Below are 15151 nucleotides of genomic sequence, written 5' to 3'. Positions count from 1 at the left end.
GCAGCGTTTGCCTTGCAAGCAGCCGACCCAGAGCCTAAGGTGGTTGGTTCGAATCCTGGTGTCCCATATGGTCCCCCGTGCCTGCCAGGAGCTATTTCTGAGCAGACAGCCAGGAGTAACCCCTGAGCACCGCCGGTGGTGGCACCCCCCCAAAAAAAAAATCAGCACCTAATGTGAAATTTCACACATAACAGTCAGTAAAAACCCAAGAGTAAGATTTTTGTAGGTTAGAGCTTAGCAATTGAGCCCATATATGATAAAAAATAAAAGAAAGGCCAAGCTATAACACACAGTGGGTAGGGCACTTGCCATGCACACAGTTGACCCAGGTTCAATCTGCAGCATATCATTTGGTCCCCCGAGCCTGCAGGGGTGATTCTGATCTCAGTCCCTGAGCATCGCCGGGTGATGCCCTCCCCCAAAAAAGCGTGTATCCACTATAAGCCCTGAACACCACCAGTTGTGGGTGTGGCCTAAAAAATTAAACACAATGGGGCTGGAGAGATAGCATGGAGTTAAGGCGTTTGCCTTTCATGCAGGAGGTCATCGTTCGAATCCCAGCGTTCCACATGGTCCCCCGTGCCTGCCAGGAGCAATTTCTGAGCCGGGAGCCAGGAATAATCCCTGAGAACTGCCGGGTGTGACCCAAAAACCACACACACACAAAAAAAATTTAAACACAAATAGGGGCCAGAGCTATAGTGCAGTGTGTCGGATACTTGCCTTGCAGGCAAGTTGCAGGTTCAATCCTTGGCATCCCATATGGTCCCCATTGGGGGCCAGAGTGACATATGAGTAGTTTTCATTCTGCATTTTTCTTGCGCATAACCAACACAGGATGGACCCTGGTTTGAATCTCAACATCCCATATGGTCCTCTGAGCCTGCCAGGAGTGACTTTTGAACTCAGAGACAGGAGTAACCCCTGAGAACCTCTGAGTGTGACCCAAAAACCCAATAAAGAAAAAAAAGGAATAAACACAAATAAAGAAGGGCCCTAACTACAACAACACATGAGCCCATGCAAGGCAAAGAAGGCAGCACAATCATGGGAATTGGGGGCACAATCCCTCAGCCCACATTTGAGGTACATGATGCCACTCCATCCCCATAGGCAGTGGACATACGTGCCCTGTACCAATGGGCAGGGAAACGAGTCTGTCCCAGAGAGGAAGGATAAGAGCCTAGGGTTCCAGGGACTGCATGCGGACAAAGTGGAAGGAATTTGGGGCCCCTCCACAGAGTCCTGTGGTGAGGCCTTGCACCCAAGGAGTCTGAGGCACTAGGTTCCTGCATTATGAACAGCTTGGAGGCTTCAGGATGAAGAAACAGTTGCTGCAAGTTCCCCTACTCCCTGGTGACAGCTGACAACAGAGCTGCTGGTGCCCCTTTAGGCCGACGAGGGGGGAAAGAGTTCTGGAGGGCTGAACACAGACTTCCTGTGGAGGAGCCGTGCTGGATGTGCCCCAAAGAAACGGGTGTCAGTGATGGCACGTCCAGAAAATCAGGTTGAAGGGCAGTGCACCAAGATAGGGCAAGGTGAGCTACCCCAGGACTCAGACCGACCCAGCAATAAAGTCAGCCCGACAGCTGCCCTCAGACCCAGGGGACTGCAGGGAGAAGCTGCGTCCTCACCATCTCATATCTCGAGGCCCTCAGGAAACTCAGAAAAGCCCCAGGCTCCCCATACACAGTGAGGAGACTGGTCAGTCCCTACTTTCCCCATTGAGGGCTACAGAACCCTCCAAGATGCCACTGCCGCCCCCAGTCCAGTCCCTATGGCTCCCATGGGAGGGGTCTCAGGACAGTTGACTGTAGCACAGAGCCCAAAGCTCAGAGTGGGGTGTCACAGAGACCCCAGGATCTGGTCAGGGTCTCCAGAGCACTCCAGTAGCCTGAACAGTGACCACAGTAGCTGCTCTAGCACCCAGAGGCCTGGCCAAGTTCAGGACTCACAGTCTGAGAATTAGAGACAAGTACAGGTGGCCCACCTCTCAGGGCCCCAACTCAGGGAATGCCACAGATGTCCTGGGCTCCAATCTTTGGTTCATACACTGTCTCAGGGCAAAGGTGTGTGTCTTTGATGCTCTTCCTGCTGTGGGATCCAGGGCTGTCCCAACCCCTCACTTTCTCACGGCTGCTCTGGCTCCCACCCCAGGGACTGAGTGCTGGGCCCAAGGGGAAGAGAAAGAAGCGCCCAAGAAGGACATGGGTCCAGTGAGCACTGACAACCTTCAGCCCTCACGGTAACTGCCCTCCCTGGTCTGGGGATGTCCCAGAGCCATGAGCTCCTGCACCCAAAGGACTTTCACTGATTAGTGAGCAAATTGGGAGTGTTCCTGGGGTGACAGGGAGGGTTCACAGATTGTGTTGCTTCCCAGGGCCAGACTCCCTCTGCTCTTCTAGAAGTCCTCAGTGTCCGTGAGCATCCCATCAGGACTGTCACAGCGTAGGACCTGGGGAACAGGGACTGCAGAGCTTGGGGTGACGGTGACGTCTTTGAGGAGAAGTCCAGAACCTTTGTTATTCTGGCAGCTTCTAGTACCTGTGCAAGAGTGAGAGTCTCTCCCGAAGACGGGAACCCGCCGTGAGCTGGAGGCTGGCTGTGGATAAACAGCCCCTCCAGCTCCAAAGGCTCCTGGATACCTGGAGCCACAGCCAGGCAGGGAGGCTGGATGGACCCCATAGCGGACACTGAGCAGACCCCTGGCCTGCCCCTGCAGTGACAGAGGAGACCAGCACACAGCTGAGACCATTTGGTTTGGTTCAGCTGCTCAGGCTGGGGTCTGTCCCCCCAGGCTGAGGCTGGCATGTCTCAGGCTGTAGGACATGGGACCAGGGACAAAATGACCCCTGGGCTGAGGGCTGGGGCTGGAGGTGGCTGTCCTATTGCACTCAGGAGCTGAGCCTGGGTGACTCCCAGAGGCAGAGGTGGGCGAGGACTACATGGCTCAAAGTGGGATCCTCACCTCTGGCCCCAGAGTTCGTGAAATGCTCAGCTCCCCCTAGGCCACTACCCTGGTCGAGACAGGTGAGAAAGGGTGAGGGGTATTGGGGTGCCCGTGATCTCAGGCTGGGTGGCACCCCCGGCCACAGCCCACAGCTGCTGTTCTCCGGAGTAGCCTGGTGGGTGGAAACCGGTCCAGGTGCAGCTCTGATCAGACAAGTGACTGTCACCCCACCATAGACAAAATGCTAATATTACCTGATAGACCTGCCCACTTCTGGGAGGGGTTTGTGGTTGCTAATAAAGGGGTTGCCTCAGGGACAGAAAAGAAGAAAGTAAGAAGCGGCTGGAGGAGTTGGCAGCTTGGAGGGATAAAAAACGGGTTGAGGTGCTGGACAGCTGAAGTAGACTGCTTAAAAGGTTAGCTTAGAAGTCACACATGGTGGCTAGTGCTTTTTATCAATAAAGCTTCATGTCTCCTGAAACTTCATGACTACTGTAGATCATTTCCTCGCTGCTACCCTGAACCTCAGACCCGCTGGCTGGAAGGGACTGCAGGCTCTGGGCTGGAGGAGAAAGGCTTCCACCCTCACCCTCACCCTCACCGTATCCACAAACAGCAAGGACTTTAAAATTAATATGTATTTCAATAGTGACCATCCCTCAGGCTCCTCCCTCTGACTTGGGCTCCCAGGACCACGCTCTGCTCCCTAGCAGGGTCCCCATGCTAGGCAGAGGTCCCAGAGGTGCCTGTGCCCCGTAGGTGCAGAGGATGGCCAGCACGAATGCCCTTGGGACTGCGGTTCAGCTGGACTGACGCAGCGGCTGCGGCGACAGAGAGGACGGGGCCTGGAAAGCAGCCCTGTCCCTCCAAAGCCAGGGCCTGCCATGTCCCTCGCCGGGAGACCCCTGCGGGGTGACCTGTCCCCTGACCTGGGGGAGTCCTAGGCGCGGGCCAGCGTGGGCCCAGAGAAGGGCATCAGAGGGCTTGCTGGCGAGGCAGGGGAGGGGACCGCAGTCGGTGGCCGGTGAGACTCGGTCCGCGCTGTCCGCCGTTGAATCAACGGGAGAGACTGGAAGCCAGTTGGTTCCCTTCCTCCCCGCGGTCGGTCCAGGCAGGCCGGCCGGCCGGGTCCTCTCCCCGGGGGTGGGGCGTCCGGGGCTGCCAGGAGACCACGCCGAGGACTCGAACGCCCGGGGTGCGGGGCGGGGTGCCACGCTCCAGGCCCGCGGCCCCGCGAGGGTTAAGGGGGGCGGGCCCCGGGCGGCCACACCTCCGCCGCGCGGGTCCGAGCGCGCACGGGGCGCGGGCGCGGGGGCGGGTCGGAGCGGGCGGCGCGGGGCGAGCGCGGGGGAGCAGCGGAGCGGGCGGCCCGCGTGACCCAGCGCCCGCGCCCCGCGCCCCGGCCCCGCCGCACGATGCGCGCCCCGCCGCCGCTGCTGTCGCCGCTGCTGCTGCTGCTGCTGGCCGCCCGCGCGCCGCCGCCGTGCGCCGCCGCCGCCGCCGCCGCGCCCGCCTTCCCGGGCTGGGAGCCGCCGGCCGACGCGCCCTGGTGCCCCTACAAGGTGCTGCCCGAGGGCCCCGAGGCGGGCGGCGGGCGCCTGTGCTTCCGCAGCCCCGCGCGCGGCTTCCAGTGCCGGGCGCCCGGCTGCGCGGCGCACCCCGCGGCCGGCGGCTCGCTGCGGGCCAGCGTGCTGCGCAACCGGAGCGTGCTGCTGCAGTGGCGCCTGGCGCCGGCCGCCGCGCGCCGGGTGCGCGCCTTCGCGCTCAACTGCTCGTGGCGCGGCGCCTACACGCGCTTCCCCTGCGAGCGCGTGCTGCTCGGCGCCGCCTGCCGCGACTACCTGCTGGCCGACGTGCACGACGGCGTGCGCTACCGCCTGTGCCTGCAGCCGCTGCCGGCCGAGCCCGGCCCCGACCCCGGCCCCGGCCCCGAGCCCGGCCCCGACCCCGGCCCCGCAGCCGCCGGCCCCGGCCTCGACCCCGGCCACGCCGCCGACTGCGTCGAGTTCGCCGCCGAGCCGGCCGGCATGCGGGACATCGTCGTGGCCATGACGGCCGTGGGCGGCTCCATCTGCGTCATGCTCGTGGTCATCTGCCTGCTCGTGGCCTACATCACCGAGAACCTCATGCACCCGGCCTTCGGGCGCCCGGGCCTGCGCCGGCAGCCCTGAGCCCGAGCCCGAGCCCGAGCCGCCGCCGCCGCCGCCGCCGCCCCACCCTCCGATCGCACCGCTCCGCTCCGCTCCACCCGGCGCCGTCCACGCCCCACCGTCCGCGGGGCCTGCTGGACGGGCCGGACCGGGATCACCATCGCGCCGGCTTCTCCTCCTCCTCCACCCGGTTGCCACTGGCCCTGGGCCCCGAGCACGAGTGCCCGGCGCGACCGGGGTGCTGCCCCCGGAGAGCCCCAGAGGCCTTGGAAGCCTGCGGAGACCCCCGCGCCCCGGGCGCCGAGAGTCCGCCCCCTTTGGCGCTTGGCCGGCTCGAGGGGAGCCCTTGGAGCTGGTTTTCTTTTCCTCGCCCCACCCTGGTGGGCTTAGGTTAGCTTCGTGCCTTAGTTCCCAACCCCCGCAGCCGCCCCTGTCCTCTCTCTGCCTTCCCAGGGCGCACGTCCGTGGCCCCCGGGTTCTGGCCTCGCTGCCCCGCGGGAGGCCCCTGTAGCTTCGCCAGCGCAAACCTATGTGACGCGAGTGTGACCAGCCCTGAAGGGGACCCGAACGGGAGGCCTGGCCCCGTGCGAGACGGTGGGAATGGGAGTGGGGCTGCCGTGAAGGCTGCGGGCAGCTCCTGCCTGTGCGCGCCGTGCCGGTGCAGCTGCGGGATGTGCCGGAGCCGGAGCGGCGGGGTGGGAGGCGGCAGATCCCCTGCGCCACCATCGTCGAGTCGGTCCCGGCCCGCCCTGCCAGGGGCCTGAAGCCCAGATCGGTGCCGCCGCCGTCCAGCGCCCAGAGCACCGTGGACTCGAGGCCCGATGGACACGCGGCGCCCCCTGCGCGCACCCTACCTCTGTCCTGGGCCCGTCCCTGCCCACCACCCGCCCCACTGAGCCTGTGTCCATTCCACAGTCCATCGTCCTCACACCGAGACGGCGTCCAGTGTGCTTTTTTGGGAGGCCGTGGGGCGCGGAACGAGGGAGAGTGGTCCTTGGGCTGGGTGCAGACCCCTCCACCGAGGTGGCCGTGGGTGTCGGGGGCTGGGAGGGACACAGGGCCGCCCCGAGCTCTGGGACTCGGATCCTGGGAGCCCGCAGCTGGCAGGCTGGAGGTGACTCATGCCCGGGTGGGTGTTGCCGCCGCCACTCTGGCAGCTCATGTGGGGCCCTGGGCCTACTGCTGCCCTTAAGCGTGGGCGCCCGCAGAGCCCCTCTCGGCGCTGCTTGGTCAGAAGCATCCACAAGTCCAGGTCCCTGTGGCCTTAGGATACACCGGCCCGACCCCAGATACACTTGTTGTTTTGAGAGTAGCCTCCCGGGCTGAAGGGAGCTCTGTGATCTGAGAGGAAGGCCCCCAAGAAGGGCCTCCTGGCTCCGGGTGGAAGAGGGGCCCACATGCAGGAGGAGCTGCCTCCACGTCCCACACCTTGCCAGGCTCCCTGGGGCGCGCATAGCGGGCACCCGGATGTCCCACCCACCTCCAGGGCTCCCCTGCTTCATCTCCCGAGTGCGCCTGTTCCTAACGCCCTTGTGCGATGGGTTTTCTGAGCGCAGGCCTTCGACTGATGCTGGACACACGTGAGGTACCCTGACCTTGGGGGCACCTCTGGGTGCTCCTTGCCCTGACTAAGACCAGTCTGGGGTCCCTGGCGGCAGGATGGGAGTCTCCCTCCCTGAGCACATGCACCCCACCCAACAGCCCTGCTCTGCGGATGCCGCACTCCTCCCCTGCACTGTGGGTGCCCCTCATGGAGTAGCTCTTTTGGAGGAGTGGCCAGACCCTGCGATGCTCCAGGGTTACTCCCAGTGGGCTTGGACCACGTGGTGACAAGAATGGAACCAGGGTCTGCAACATGCTAGCACCCTCTCTGCTGTACTGTCTCTCTGGGCCCTGGAGCTGCTCTTTCTGAGCTGCAGGTGCAGCTACCTGACCCTTGGCGAGTGATCCCAGGTGACGGGCCCTCTGGGTGATTTTCACCGCCTGAAAGGGGGCCCAGTCCCCTTTTCCGGCACTTGGTTCAGGGCGTGACTAGACTTAGTCCTTGGTACTGCTTTGCTTGCCCTGGTGTCTGCCTGGTTTACAGGAGGACCCAGGACACCCAGAGCCCCTGTAGAGTCCTCACCTCTCTGCCAAGTTGGAGGAACATACCTCCTCCTTGCAGAACCCCTCAGCTGCACCCTGTAGGGGTCCTAGACTCTTTGGCTCCAAAGGCTCCAAAGGCTTTGGAACCTACCCAAGGCTGAGGTTCTGTCGGCCAGGCCAGGCCACCACCAGGGGACAGTGATGGGATCTGCTTTGGGGCAAGGACCTAGTGGGTGAGGCCCCCAATTTCCCTGTTCCCACCACTCTGCCTGCTCAAAGACTGCTCTAGGTATGTGCAGTGTGGATGCGTATGGGTGTCTGCTGGGTTGTGTGGGGCCTCGTGTCTCACACACGGGGCATGTGTGATTCAATGATGTGTGGTCTGAACTGTGGGGTGTCATTATGAGTAGACATGTTACCTGTGGTTTGGATGTATGTGTGTTGGGTGCATTAGGGTGTTTATGTCATGTGTGGTCTGCTGTAGGGGGTGAGATGTGTGTGGTCTGGGGGTGTGGTCTGCTCGGGAATGTTATGGGTGTGTGTGTTGTGTGTGAGATGTGTAGGAAATGGTCTGGTTGTATGTGGGGTGTGATGTGTGTGGGAGGAGAAAGAGAAGGAGCACAGAAGAGCGGGGAGAAACGGGAGGAAGCCTGTAGCTCCAGGGCCGAACTGCTGTATTTCATGCAGAGGGAAAGAGAAGGCATTTTAGGCCAAGTTTCCCCCTTGATATTTTCTTGGGTCCCCCTACCAACTACCAAGCTTCTCCTTTTATACCTAGTCAGTTAACCTTTACAGGGGATGTGTCCCAGTCCATTGGGTGTTAAGGGGGGTATCATCATCCCTTAAAGATTAACGGGGGCCGGAGCGATAGCATAGTGGCAGGGTATTTGTCTTGCATGTGGCCAACACAGGATGGATACCAGTTCGATTCCCAGCACCCCATATGGTTCCCCGAGCCTGCCAGGAATGATTTCTGAGTGCAGAGCCAGGAGTAACTCAGTGCCGCCCAGCCCAGTGTGACCCAAAAACAAAACAAAACAAAGAGATGCATTAACAGTAATCCCCTTAGGTATATTAACAGGAGTGTATGTCGTCTGTGGGGCATGTGGGATGTGGGAGTGTGTGGTCTATTGTGTGTGTCTGGGATCTGGGTTTGGACTGTGATCTGTGGTCTACAGTGTGAGGGGAGTATGTCTGTGGCGCATGTGGGTTGATATGGCCTGTGGGGCAGATGCGGTCTGCGATGTGTTCGTGTGTATGGGGCGTGGTCTGTGTCATATCTGGGAGCGTGTGACCCAGGGTCCGGAGACTGGGCTGTGTGATATGTGGTGTGTATGGAGTGTCTGTGATTCATAGTGCCTGGGCATATGTGGCCTATGGTTGGCAGAGTGTGGGTCGTGGTATGTCTGTGGTCCATGATGTGTGTGTGGACTGCGGTTTGTAGCATGTGTGTGTGGGTGGATATGTAGTGTAGTAGGGTATGTCCTAATTATAGGCTGAGATGTGTGTGTGGGAGTGGAGTGTGGCTTTTGGTGTATCTGGGCATGTGGGGTCTGCGGGCTCTGGGGTCTGGACTGTGTGATCTGTGGTGGGGGGAGTGCACGTGGAATGGGGTGTGTGGTCTATGGGATGTTTTTGGGTGAGTGTGGGCGAATATGTGGTCTCTGGCTTGGAAATTCTTGTGGTTCATAGTGTGTGGTCTGTGTGTTGGTGACTGTGATGGTGTGATGTATTTTAGGCCTGAATTGGGGACATGTGGCTTGTAGGTGTCTATGTGGACTGGTGTGTGGAGTGTGTGGTCTGTGGTGTGTGTGGTTTGGGCAGCATATGTGCAAGGCAAACGCCCTATCGCTAGGCTATCTCTCCGTCCCCAGCATATGTGGTCTCGTGTGTGTGTGGGTGGGGTGGGGGGTGGGGATGTGTGTGGCCTGCAATGTATTTGTGAGTATAGTGGTCTGTGATGTCCATTGGTATATGTGGGTTGCATGTGTGGGCTCTATGATCTATGGTGTGTGAGTGTGGGTATGTGTAGGGTATAGGACTCTAGGGTGCTTGTGTCTGATGGGTCCCGTTTACTCCTTGACTGGTTATCAATGAATCCTCAAAGAGCTCCCAGAATGAGAAATCGATTCCCACTCTCCTATTCCCTTGGAGGGGGACGAGATCTTGGTAATATTTATCCACGACAAATAATCCACACAGACAGGAAGGTAAAAGGGTAAGAAGATCGGATGCAGAGTCCTTTGTCAGTCTACCACCAACCAGCTCCAAAAAAACTCGAGCCAGCTAGTAAACTGCTCAAAAGACCCTGAGCAACTCCCTCCCAAACTATTTATTCGGCTGTCAACAACGCCCCCACCTGGAAGGTCGTAGGTGGGACAATAGGCAGAGATAATGATCTTAGGGAAATGCTTTCATATAGAACAATTCCCCTTCTTGAGGAAAACAACAATAATAAGATACAAAAGTAAGTAACATTCCCTATAATTATAAAAGAAACAATTAAGGGGCCGGAGAGATAGCATGGAGGTGGGGCGTTTGCCTTGCATGCAGAAAGATGGCGGTTCAAATCCCGGCATCCCATAGGGTCCCCCGAGCCTTCCAGGAGCGATTTCCAAGTATAGAGCCAGGAGGAACCCCTGAGCTCTGCTGGATGTGACCCCCCCCCAAAAAAAAAGAAACAATTAACAGGGTGTCCAAAATCAGAAACCAGAAACATGTGTCAACTATAAGCCCCAGAAATGATAGATCTATGACATACAAGATGAAGAATTCCAAATAAGTTCTTCCTTGGAAGAACAAGTGGAGTATACAAAATTCAATGATCAAAGCACTCGAAAAGCCCAATTGTAATCCAGAGACAGAGATCCTTCAAAGTGATGCTAGGCAGGCTGTGTAGCAGGCGGGAAGAAGCACATTTTCCATTCTTGTCCAGGCTGACAAGGAAGCCCATATTTGCGGGCACTGAATTAGACCCCTACTTAGGAGTTGGCACACCCACATGATCAGTGGGGGGCAACTGTAAAGGTGATCAATAGGTATCTGAACTTAATCCAAGTTCTTAGTTCAGGCAGAAGTCCATCTAAGGTCCGAAATTGATGTACCAAGTACGGCCGATTATTTATAGATGGGAGCTTAAGTCACAAACCAAAACAAAACGTCTAAGGCCAAGAACCTCCCCATGTAGGTAAAAGATTTAAAGTTCTGGGGTCTGTGAGATGACGTGGATGTAGGGCGTTTGCCTTGCTTGCAGGAGGACAGTGGCTCAAATTCCAGCGTCCCATATGGTCCCCCGAGCGAGCCAGGAGCAATTTCTGAGCATAGAGCCAGGAGGAACGCTTGAGTGCCGACACCGCCGGTGTCGACCCCAAAAACCAAAAAAAAAAAAAACTTGAGGTTCCATCCAAAATGGATAGAACCTCCTTTTGAACCTACTATATTTTTCCTATGATGCGCCTAAGCAAAAAACCGTGAGAACAGACAGAAATATCATTTAGGAAATTATTGACAGCAATATCCAACCCACTAACCTAAAGTTTAAAAAGCAAAAATCCTAAAGTAACACACATCAATTCCTAAAAGTAAAAATTAAAATGGGGAAGGCCATTAATTACAATAGTCAAAAGAAGTCTAGTATTAAATGTAAATTCAAAGGATTACAGTCATAAGAAAAATACAAAAGGTGAATTTCTACAGAGTCCAATGCCAAACTGTAACGATGAGGGGTCTGGAACTGTGAAAAGTCCGACCAAAGAAACTTGAGGAGTCTGGAAAAGCAGGTCGCAGCTTGGTACAGGATACGAACTCCAAAAGCCGAGGATTTCGGGCCCGGAGAGATAACACAGCGGCGTTTGCCTTGCAAGCAGCCAATCCAGGACCAAAGGTGGTTGGTTCAAATCCCGGTGTCCCATATGGTCCCCCGTGCCTGCCAGGAGCTATTTCTGAGCAGACAGCCAGGAGTAACCCCTGAGCAACACCGGGTGTGGCCCAAAAACAAAAACAAACAAACAAAAAAAAAGCCGAGGATTTCTTCCTCAGGCCGAAATCAGGAGGCTTGTAGTTGTGGGTGAAGGAAATGCTTTGCACATATGAAAGGATTCCTGAAAATTGAATGTTAAGGACTAGGTGGAGAGAGGGAAGGATAAATAAGAAAGAATAAACGGGAAAGATAAAGTTAAGAAAAAGGAACAATATATACAAAATATACAGTACGGACAGACAAATACAGAATCACAAAAATGGCCACCACACTCACTCATACTTACAAAAATTTTTTTTTTTTTTTTTGGTTTTTGGGCCACACCCGGTGGTGCTCAGGGGTTACTCCTGGCTGTCTGCTCAGAAATAGCTCCTGGCAGGTACGGGGGACCATATGGGACACCGGGATTCGAACCAACCACCTTTCGTCCTGGATCGGCTGCTTGCAAGGCAAACGCCGCTGTGCTATCTCTCCGGGCCCACAAAAATTTTTTTCAACATGTGTTGATGCGGATGTGTGCTCTATGAGTTGTGTTGGAGCGTGTTTGGTCTGTGGGCTATGAGGGAATGAGATCATGGTGTACTTCTGTAGGATATATGCTCTGTGGGGTGGATGTGAGGTTTGGGGAGTGAAGAGGGTATGGTGTGCATGTAGTGATCTATGGCTTGTCTGCTTTGTGTGCTTTGTGGTGTGGGGGTGTGGCCTGCAATGGTGAGGCCTTTTTGGGCTTGACCTGGCTCCCACAGCCCCTATGGTCTGGCAGGTCTGAAGGTGGCAGGGTGAGGGCGGAAAGATTCACAAGGCAGTCTGATGAAGTTCCAGGAATCAGCCAATTTTATTTCACGGTCCCTACCGCCATGCACACCTCCTCCACATGGCCTCTTAGACAGTACTAAGCCTTTTCTTAGCAGCTACTTCTCTACTCCTTTTGGCTCTCTCGGCCTCTGTCTCCCTTTCAGCTGCTTTTCCAGGCTTCGTAATTGGCTTCCAGGCTGACTATCTCCCTTTGCTGAGGCTACTGTTGCTGCTTCTTTGATGATGCTCAAGTGATAATGCTGAATCTCCGATGATGATGCCTCTCCTACACTTCCCTATCTCTCCTTTTTTTGGGCCACACCCGGTGACGCTCAGGGGTTACTCCTGGCTATATGCTCAGAAGTCACTCCTGGCTTGGGGGACCATATGGGAGGCCAGGGGATAGAACCTCGGTCCATCCTAGGCTAGAGCTCGCAAGCAGACACCTTACCTCTAGCGCCACCACGCCAGACCTTATCCCCACTCTCTTCCCCCTGCAGACTCCTCTCCCGGCCCATTCCAGGTGTGGGCAGTTTTGCTCATTCAGGTGGGAGAAATAGAAGTTGGGGAAGGAGATACCCACATATGTGGTTATGAGATGTGTGGTTTGTGAGGTGGGTGTGGTTGGGGTGGTGTTGAGTATATGGTTTGTGGAATGTGTGTAGGCTATGTATGCTCTGTGGTATGTGGGCATATGCCATATGTGTTCTGTGGCGTATGTGTTGTGTATAGATGTGTGTTCTAGTGTGTTGTATGGGTGGGTGGATGTGGTGTGTACTCTGGTGTGTGTGTGTGTGTGTGTGTGTGTAGGTATGTAGGTGTGTTCTTTTTTTTGGTTTTTGGTTTTTGGGTCACACCTGGCGGTGGTCGGGGTTACTCCTGGATTTGTGCTCAGGAATCGCTCCTGCCATCCTCAGGGACCTGTGCCCCTGTATACGGCCACTTTCTGGATCTCATTTGGCAGAGCTGATGTGCCATGCAAGCTGACACTCGTATGTAGCTGCATTTAATGTCCCCAAGCTCAGGAACCCAGCTGTAAGTTTCCTGGGGGCTTGAACATTGGCTTTTTTCCTCCTGACTTTCATTTCTGCTTGTTCACACTCTTCCCTCTGCGTGTTTCTGAGACTGATTTGATCCTCTCCCAGAGCTCCACCGGCAGTATGGGCCCTTCAGTGTCGAGGCTCCAAAGTTAGAGAGGAGCATTTCCTGGGACCACTGCCACAAGTAGCCAGGTACAGGGCAGATTCAAAGCCTAAGCAGTGGGGCCAAAGCCATAGCACAGCACTAGGGCATTTGCCTTGTGCGCGGCTGACCCTAGACAGATCCGGATTTGAACCCCGGCATCGCGTATAGTCCCCCGAGCCTGCCAGGAGCGCTTTCTTTTCTTTTCTTTTCTTTTTTCTTTTTTTTGCCTTTTAATTCTAGAATTTTATTTCAAAGGAAAAAAAAAAAAACAACAGAAATAGCATTTGCATCAGGGGCAATTATCTTACAATTCCAGAAAGTAGGTGGCAGGAGAACCACACTGCTGGGCCCTGAGACACTGTGTTTGTGAAGTCCCCGGGGTTGCAGGCTGGGTGCAGCTCCAAGTCTACCCCACAGATGTATCGGCCCCCAGGCCCTGTGGGAGGAGAAACAGGGCCAGAACAGCGGGGCTAGACGGCTTGTGCTGGACAACAAGGGACTCAGGGACCAACCCACAGCCCGGGGCTTGGGACCCTGTGGTTCCCCCAAACTGAACTGCTCGAACCAAGCTGACTCTGATAAAAGAGCTGTAAGCTAAGATTGCCGCCAAGTACAGAGCTGGGGCTGAGAAAACAAATACATGGTGCAGGCTCCACCCAGGCACATGGGGATGGGATCTTCTGCACACACCATCTCCCTGGGGCATGCACAAACATGTCCCCACCCAGGGCACCCTTTGAATTGGACCTGAAAAATATCTCTGGGGTCCAGATGCTCCCTTGGCTTTACCTGGGCACAATGATTAGTGGGAGAAAAACCTGTAACAGGAAACTGGGAGAGCGAGGCGAGTCCTGCCGGCGACCTTGGCTGTGCCCCGATGATCCGAGCAGTCCTGGGCCACCCAAGCTGGGTGGGCGTGTGGGCGTGCCTGGGAGGCCCTGTCATGGGAGGCACAAGGGGCTCAGGCTTCCTGCAGGCCGCTGCCATCCCGCCAGGAGCGATTTCTAAACATAGAGCCAGGAGTAACCCCTGAGTATTTACTAGGTGTGGCCCAAAAACAAACAACAAAACAAAACAAACAGAGCCTAAGCAATAGCCCTCATGTGTTCTGCATGTGTGCAGAAGTGCTGGTAGGGGCCACCTGCGGGTCTGTGGAAGGCTGGTTCTGCGGCCAACCAGTCATCCTGATCCTGACACGCCCCCTCCTGGCTCTGAGACCTTTCTGGGCTTTGTTCCTCACTCACCCAGACATCCATCACAGGGCTGGGCCCACTGCAGGGACCCTTGCTTCAGATCATGTGCCCACATGTGGTTGGATATCAGACATTCTTTTGGGGATACAGTTCAATCCAGGTCTGGAGAGAGTGCAGGGACTGAGTACTGCCCTTGCCTGTGGCTGACAGTTCAAATCCCCACCTCCACAGAAGTGAGCCTCTGCTTCAGGGCTGGTGTGTCCCCCCATAACTGATCCAGAGATTTTTATATTTTTGTGCCACACCCAGTGGTGCTCAGGGGCTACTCCAGGCTCTGCTCTCAGGCAGGCTCAGGACATCATACGGGATTCATATGGGATGTCGGGACTGAACCCCAGCTGGCATTGGCAGTGCCACTCTTTGCACAGTGGGGAGAAGTGTCCGTTGTTGCACTGCCCTCGTCATCTATTTGTGACTAGCAAAATCCTGACGTGAATGTAGGGGTTCTATCCTTAGTTCCCGATATGTCCGTCGAGGACACCAGGAGTAATCTGGTGCAGGATTCACCCCTGGAGTAAATCCCTGAGTACCATCAGGGGTGAGCTCTGAGCACTGCTGGATGTGTTCTACAACAAAACACTGCTTGACGCAGATGCAGATTTTGAGGGGGGGTCCCACCCGGCAGCACTCAGGGGTTCCTCCTGGCTCTACACTCAGAAATCGCCCCTGGCAGGCTCGAGGACCCTGTGGGACGCCGGGATTCGAACCACCGTCCTTCTGCATGCAAAGCAAACGCCTTGACTCCATGCTCTCT

General features: G+C 56.5%; 1 protein-coding gene across 1 annotated transcript in view; it reads left to right on the top strand.

Annotated features, from left to right (window-relative positions):
- Positions 1 to 4298: 4298 nt before the first annotated feature.
- FNDC10 (fibronectin type III domain containing 10) overlaps positions 4299 to 15151 on the top strand; it is a 48004-nt gene continuing 37151 nt past the window's right edge. Inside the window, exon 1 of the mRNA XM_049774529.1 lies at positions 4299 to 5168. Coding sequence (XP_049630486.1) covers positions 4366 to 5121 — 756 coding nt within the window. The 5' untranslated portion in view covers positions 4299 to 4365 and the 3' untranslated portion in view covers positions 5122 to 5168. The remainder of the gene's footprint in view (positions 5169 to 15151) is intronic.

Source organism: Suncus etruscus, chromosome 6, assembly GCF_024139225.1.
Source record: "Suncus etruscus isolate mSunEtr1 chromosome 6, mSunEtr1.pri.cur, whole genome shotgun sequence".
NCBI lineage: Eukaryota > Metazoa > Chordata > Mammalia > Eulipotyphla > Soricidae > Suncus > Suncus etruscus.
The sequence above is the reverse complement of the archived record's forward strand: the minus strand, read 5'-3'. Positions and strand labels throughout refer to the sequence as shown.